This window comes from Mytilus trossulus, chromosome 3 (genome assembly GCF_036588685.1).
Source record: "Mytilus trossulus isolate FHL-02 chromosome 3, PNRI_Mtr1.1.1.hap1, whole genome shotgun sequence".
Taxonomy (NCBI): domain Eukaryota; kingdom Metazoa; phylum Mollusca; class Bivalvia; order Mytilida; family Mytilidae; genus Mytilus; species Mytilus trossulus.
In genome coordinates, this window is record NC_086375.1 from 93429824 (window position 1) to 93437763 (window position 7940).

The window sequence follows — 7940 nt, forward strand, 5'->3', positions numbered from 1 at the left end:
AATCTGAATTTTCATACTTTTGGTTAGTATAGTTTGTTTTAGGTGTGTTCTGATATCTAGGGTTCTGATAATTATATTGAAAGTTTGGATAAGCAGGACAGTTAAATGCTCTGTGGCCTACCTCGTTACAAGCATAACACCTAAATGAACAGGGCTGCGGGGCACCACCCTGCTTCCTACCTTTATTGTTTTGTTTCAAGTCTCTCATTTCTTTTTGCAACTCTATTAATGTCTCTGACATGGTTTTCAAAAGCTGACTTGTCATGTTGTCAGCACTGTGTCTATTTTCAGACGCAGTTCGTAAAAATCCCTGACCTTCAATCCTTTTGCTTTCAGCTTTGTTAAAAGCGTCAAGCTCAACTGCATGTCTGATAGCGTCATTTAAATCAGTAGGTCTTGCCTGCCTTATTCGGAGCCTCATATCCGAATCTATTAACGAGTCTATAAACTGTTCTTTTGCCAAAGTCTCCCGCACTTCGTTTGGTGCAGTTGCATACGCAAGGTTAGTTAACCTTCTTATGACTTGGCCTAACTCAGGCAAGGTCTCTACAGCTCTCTGGTGTCTCTCTCTGAGCTGTGTTCTGTACAGTTCCGTTTGGTTAGATGGAGAAAAACGCTCTTCTAATGCCTTAACCAATTCCTTGAAATCTTGTCTAGACTCCTGGGTTAAGTTTCCCAAAACACCTTGAGCCTGACCCCTGAGAGAAACGGCCAAATACAGACCTTTCTCTTTGTCTGTCCAGTTATTAATTTGGGAACAGGCATCAAAATGGGACCTAAAGTCAAGCCAAGGACATTTCCCATCATAGGTAGCAGTCTTTACTATGTTTTTATTTTTGTATCCATCCGAAGCATAGAATTGTTTGTCTTCACAAAACTCGGTATCACGAGTTAAACCAGTTTTACTTGCTCTTTTTGTGACAAATTTGTCATTAATTGGGAATTGTAATTGTTCAGTAAAATGTTTAGAAGACTGTTTTTCTGCAGCAGGTGTTGATGTTTCAAACCTGACTGAAGATCTACGTCGGGCTCCTAAACCGCCTCCATTTACACTACTACTTACATTTTTTTCATAAATCGGAGAGTTTGTTTGTTTTGACGATTCTTCGGAACGACTGACTGAACCTATCCCCGAATCACTATGTCTAAACACTGTTCGAGGTGTATCAACATGGGAAATTGATCTGTCTTTAACATACCGATATTTTTCTAATTCGGCAGTTAAAATATCTATTTCCTGACTTAACTGTTCCTCAGTTAAACTTATGTCAGTATCATATAAAACACTATCTTTCCTATTTGAATTCATGATAAAATACAATTTATATGTACAAAATACGCTTGAGAAATGCTAGACAAATCCCACCGCTAAGCCACCATTTGTAACGTGTAACCGGGCGGGGACGTTTAGATGTTTTTATCCTCGGGTTCGTACCAGTTTCCTGGATTTGAAAAGCAATTCAAAAGTTCTAAAGTCAATTAAAAGTTTACACTATCTCTATCAAATATGAAACAAATACTACAATACATAAAACGAACTTCAACACCTATCAACCTAACCCGAACCTGTTGAATTAAAACTGTTTAAAACCCTTTCTGTCATATACTGTTTAAACCAACTGTTTTAACCATAGCCTGGAACATAAATGTATAGAACTGGTTTGAAACCTAAATGTATAAAACTGGTCTGGAACCTAAATGTATGAAACCGGTCAGACGGTTTGGAACTATTGTCTGAAACCTAAATGTTTGGAACCTGTCTGGAACCTAAATGTTTGAAACTGGTCAGACGGTTTGGAACTATTGTCTGAAACCTAAATGTTTGGAACCTGTCTGAAACCTAAATGTTGAAACGGGTCAGATGGTTTGGAACTATTGTCGAAACATAAATGTTTGGAACCTGTCTGAAACCTAAATGTTTGAAACGGGTCAAACGGTTTGGAACTATTGTCTGAAACCTGAATAAAACGAATGTATGGAAACTATTCAAACTGTTGTAAACTTTCGACGTATGAAACTTTATTGAAATATATTTATAAAACAGTTGGAACAAGGTAGCACTAAGGTATGGTTTAACAGCAAACACTCACTGCAATAGTGAGAGATGTGGAACGCAAAACCTTAGCACTAACCCTGTTTATACAACTTCTACGTAACCGAAACTATTTATATCTTCTCAACAGGTTTCAAACACTCCACTTTGTTTGAATACTCCTGCTACTCGTCTTTAAATATTAACGGTCCAACCTTTTTTTAATCTTCTTCTTACGACGTCTCTGATAAGAATGACAATTTACACTGGATAGCTACCAATATTTATACTACGAACGCGGACCTCGAAGAGAGCACCCTAGTAACAACTGTACAGGTAAAGCGTCTGATAGCAACCAAGAATAAAGGGATGATTTTAGATACAGTTTTCAACGATAAACGGATGATATGGGAAACTAATAGAGATATCGGAAAATATATAACTGTAGAACTATTATAACCTTCTTAAACTGCAAATTCGTAACAGTAGCAACATTCCAGCATCGCCTGCGTACGGGGTATATATCTCTCAATAGATATGATATTCCCGCGCTTGTGTTACCTATCATAATTTCCTTGATAGAGGGCGGATGCTCACAAGGAAGCTAGCTATTTGAGTAAGAGTTCCAAACTTAACCGATTTACCGGGTTTGTAATAGCATGAGCAACACGACGAGTGCAATATGTGGAGCAGGAACTGCATAACCTTTAGGAGCACCTGAGATTACCCCATGTTATTGGTGGGGTTCGTGATACTCAGTCTTTAGTTTTCTATGTTGTTTCTTGTGTGCTCCTATTTGTCTATTTGTTTTTGTTAGCCATGGCGTTGTCAGTTTATTTTCGCTTAATGAGATTGACTATCTTCTGGTATCTATCGCCACTCTTTCAAGCATAGGAGACATAAGATGAATGCTAAAAGAAAGGAGAAAGAAACAAAAGGGATAAATTAGAGTTACCGGTTTAATCCCCTATTTCCTACACGAAAAACGACTGCACCAAGTCATGACTGTTGTATTCCATTTGTTGAAGTGAAGTGTTTGAGCTTCTTATTTTGCCTTTTGATAAAGAACTTTCCGTTTTTCATTTTCCTTAGCGTTCGGTATTTTTGCTATTTTTATATTCTTAAGGGGAAAAAACAAAAGATAAACAACAGTATACAACACACAAGAAGGAAAACTAAAGACTGAGCAGCCTGAACCCAAACGATAATCTGGGGTTATATCGTGTCCTCAGAAAGGTTAGCAAATCCTACTATCCTCGTGGACTAATAATCCAACAGCATCGGTTAACATAAAAACAAAAATCATTTTTATCACAACTCAGACAATATGAAAAAAATAAATATTACTCTTTATAATTCTTAATGTAAATTAATTGACTGTTTTACAGACGAGGATTCTTTCTGGCAGTTTATTTTGTCTTTTTCTACAACACATTTTTGGGTTTGGTATCGTGTCTGTTGCGAATTATAAAAGCTACAGTCATTGGAATATTATTTCTTGGACGATTAGACCACAGTACTCTTCCAAGGAGATTTCAACTGTTTGATCCAGGTTGGTTTTGTTAAAGAAATTGTCATGCGTGGTAATATAAGTTCCAAAAATAATAAGAAAAATGTTTAATCAAATTGTTTATACCTGTTTTAGGAATAATGGATTACAAAACTTATGTGGACCATTGTGTAAAATTATTTTGTTATGTTCTAGCTTATGTACAAAAACCGTTAACTACGTCAAATTTATATATCAATAGTGTTACGTCCCCAAATATTTGCATGCCTTAGATTTCCTGCAAACTAAACGAACGGCATCGTGATGATAATAGTAAAGGGAAATTCCCCAAATAAACTCAATGTAGATAACAAGATTAAAATTGTGTACCCTAGACGTGCGATTCTTATACAAAAGACTCATCAGTGACGCTAGAATTAAAAGAGTTGAAACTAAAAAAAGCAAATAAAGTACGAAGTTGAAGACATTGAAGAATCCAAATTCTAAAAAAATTAAAAAATTGAGGAAATATCATCAGTTATTCATTGTTCAATTTGAATAAAACTATCGGTAAATTACTGCTTGAGCTTCAGCATTTAAGAATTGAATGCTTCTTTTTGTAACTTCATTGGGGTGTAAAAGCGTTGACCGAAGTACATTTTGTATGAAGCGCGGAAGCGCTTCATATTACATATGTGCGCACGATCAACGCTTTTACAACCCTATGAAGTTACAAAAAGAAGCATTCAATACTTATAATTACATTTTTTTAGCCATGATCATGAAAACACGAATTTTTTTATTGTTTCATTTAATTCACCTGTGCACTTTATTGTGGGACCACATGTTATCGTGAATGAAAAGTTACATGAGCAATGCAATTGCTTACGGAATAACACGTGATGTGCAGTAAGCCAATCAGAATAAAGTATCATAATGAAACATACATCTTATGTAATAATTACCAAAAACAATATCTGTAACAAATTCAGATCAATTGGAATTCATATATACAATATCTGTTACATGATCCAATTAATTTGAATTTATAAACGCAAGAAACCAAAGAAATCGACTGTATTCCTATCAGATCAACACTGACTAAACGATCATATATTTTTATTAGGGTTTAATGCTTATGTTGGATTTATGCATATTGAAAATGCACATTACAACCCAGTCATTCTCACATTCCTGTCTCTCCTGCAAGTTAATCTGGAGACAGACAAAGACAACGACGAAGAAAGAGGTATTTGTCGTCATATAATTTTATTTCTTTTACGAAATAGTATTTTAAAACATTATGATACTTTAACAAATGTGAGCATGCTTATGATTCGCCTTTCTGTTGTTTTTTTTTAAGTCTTAAAAAAGGTTTGTTTTTAAATAATTGAGCAAGATATTTGAACTTCATCTTCATTAAACGCCATTTTTTCTCTACAGTGTCCGAATGGAAGAAACTTGTAAATACAACAAAAAAATTACTTAATAATCTGACTAATAAAAACACTAGATTTTATGTACAATAACTTGACTTACACAGGTACATTAACAAATAACGGGGTTTAGATTTAGTTTCTTTTTATTTTGACGCGCTTTCATCATGTTTTAAAGCATGGTTTATTATTCATTGTGCAATTATTTGCATGGCCATCTGCATATACTCACTTGGATTATCATAGCAGATATTAATTTTCTTTATTAACAAACGTGCAGAACTAAAACATGTGAAAGAACAGCAGAGATCCAGACGTCACAGGGTTGCTTCTATTAATTGGTACTTAGCATGCTTACTCCACTATAACCCACACCTCCGAGTATTAAGGAAGGATTATCTGGAAACACTCCGAGCTAAGAGAGAGATAACTGTTAAATCGAAGGACGCCATCAAGATCTACGATGAGCCTCAAATATGTGTGGTATAATTATTTTTTTTATATATCTGATAAATTTTCATTTAACATTCAGTTCGTGCAATCAGTGGCTAATAACAAATATTATTCAGTTCGTGCAATCTACAGCTACTGTTGGATACTTTTTAACGACTCATTATTATCCAAGTCTTTTAGCCAATTTGATTATTAGATGGGCATGCTAGTTTAAGACATACATAGATAAAATAGATATCTATTATTCGTCTATGATTGACTGTACAAGCTTTAAGAGCTATGTTGTCCTGGTGAGAAAAAAAACTAGAAATCTAGAAATGCACAAGTTCATTTGACAGAACCAATCAGAGGTACATATTACGCGCGTTTAGACTACAAAAGACTCACTTATGACGCTCCAAAACAAAATTGTAAAGGGGACCCAAAATTCCGATTCAAACCAAAATCCATTTGTAGTGCTTTCTTTTTACTTCAAAACCCTATTGCTTAATGCTTAATGTCTAATCATTTAAAAGAACTTACCAGTGTATTTGATAGGAGTAACACAACGGTAGTCATATTTTGAGCATGACCTTCCGGTGCACTTAGATATCCGCTTGTTTGTGGTAGATTTTTTTCTATATGTATGTATGTGTCTGTCCCAATTCAGGAGCCAGTAATTAGTGTTTGCCGTTTATTTATGTGTTACATATTTGTTTTCGTTCATTGTGTGTACATAAATTAGGCTGTAAGTTTTCTCGTTTAATTTTTTTTACATTGTTTTTTGAGACCTTTTTATAGCGGTTTGGGGTTTTTGCTCATTGTTGACGGTCGTACGGTGACTTTTAGGTGTTTGAAATATCTGTGTCGTTTGGTCTCTTGTGGAGAGTTGTCTCATTGCCAATCAGACCACATCTTCTTTTTTATATTCAAGTGATGTTCGGATACAAAGATAACTAATTATGTTTGTCTTCATAAAGGTTCAGCATACTGGCACTCATGCAATCACCAATATCAGACTAACATTTTTTTGACAGATCGGATCGTCGATCGGACTAGTCTCCTTGCGGTCTTTTGATAAACCTGAGTATCATCTGTGTACGAAAAGTACGAAATTCCGTGCTGCCTGACAAATTGAACCTACTGGTTTTGCAAAAATACCTTATAGTTTCGGCCCAAGACCTTTTCATGGGGTATACCAAATGTTTATATTTATTTTCTCTTTACAGGGAATTGAAGATCTCAAGAAATCATCACTAAAAGTGTGATTTGATAAGAGTGTGTTGTTTATGGTAAAAGGAATATACTGATTGGATACACGTTTCAACATCTATATTATTTAATTTCATATATCAGGATATGTTATCGTTTCTGTTCATACTTGTTGATAATGTAATGTTAATGTTGGACAATGGAAGCGTGTTTGATTGGTAAGATTGAATGATGTTATGTTAGTGTTTGACAATAAAACCGTGTTTCAAAGTAGTATGTAAGATCTATTATTTGTTTTGTCTACCAACAAAACATTTTGTTAAAAGTATAATATGTTTATTTATTACATTTACATAAAAAAATAAGTTTTATATTAATTTGTAATGTTATGGTCCCCGAGAGTATCATCATCTCAGGAGTCATTAACATGATTAGACTTAAATTTGCCCGTTTACAAGTTTGCAGATATCGTAGAAACTTAGGTTTCAACTCATTGAGGCAAAGTTTTACTAAGATAGATTTAGTTACTTTGGGGTACTTTTTTGTTCATATCTCTTCGTCGTTTTCGGTCGTTACGCAAACTTGGCTTGCACATATTCGGCTTTGCGCGTTCCTGATAAAGTTAAATCCAGAACAGACGTAGTAATTTATAATGTGCTTTTTTTATTCTTTACGAGGAAAGGCAATCTTTACTTGATTTTTTACTTTGGCTGTATTCTGGGTTTTTTTGTCGAGTTTTTGTCTGTTTGACACATTCAACGTTTCTATTCTTTATTCAATTAAATGCATTTAAATCTTTTTTTAATTCAGTAATGAATATAGTTGATATACGTATTCAACATTTTAAAGAACATTTTACTATTAACAATAACCACAATAAACCTATTTCTCGTATCAAACATAAACTAAAAGAACTAGCCAAGTTTTTGTCCCGGCCGATAAAGCTGCTAATAATATTATTATTGTTTGATGTAAATTTTACTTTGAGGTTCTGAAAAAGGAAATCACCAATTCACCAACATTCCAACTGACTCCATTTTCAGAAAACGAAATCTGTAACAAACATAAACTTTTAGCCACCGCTTTACAAGCAGAGCCAAATACAATGAAAGTCCCAACTATGTATTGGCTTCCGAAGCTACACAAAACCCCTTACAAATATAGATTTATTTCGTCTTCAAGCCATTGTTCAACTACTAAATTGTCTATTCTTCTTACCAGCACACTTGGTACAATTAAAAACCTTATAATAAATTGTTCAAATAAGGCCTTCGAAAATAGTGGAATAAATTACTTTTGGAGTGTCAAGAACTCGTTGGAAGTACTTGATAAATTGCAT

The 7940-nt window shown here is 34.3% G+C and overlaps 1 protein-coding gene across 2 annotated transcripts in view; it reads left to right on the top strand.

Moving 5' to 3' along the window:
* The window catches only part of LOC134712880 (receptor for retinol uptake stra6-like), a 28064-nt gene extending 21171 nt beyond the window's left edge, over positions 1-6893 (top strand). Inside the window, exons 15-18 of one of the 2 annotated variants that reach the window (XM_063574867.1) lie at positions 3421-3584; positions 4648-4770; positions 5238-5440; positions 6619-6891. In XM_063574867.1, coding sequence (XP_063430937.1) covers positions 3421-3584; positions 4648-4770; positions 5238-5440; positions 6619-6657 — 529 coding nt within the window. In that variant the 3' untranslated portion in view covers positions 6658-6891. Of the gene's footprint in view, positions 1-3420; positions 3585-4647; positions 4771-5237; positions 5441-6618 lie in introns of both variants that reach the window. The other variant, XM_063574866.1, reaches the window with a different exon arrangement.
* The last annotated feature ends 1047 nt before the right edge of the window (positions 6894-7940 follow it).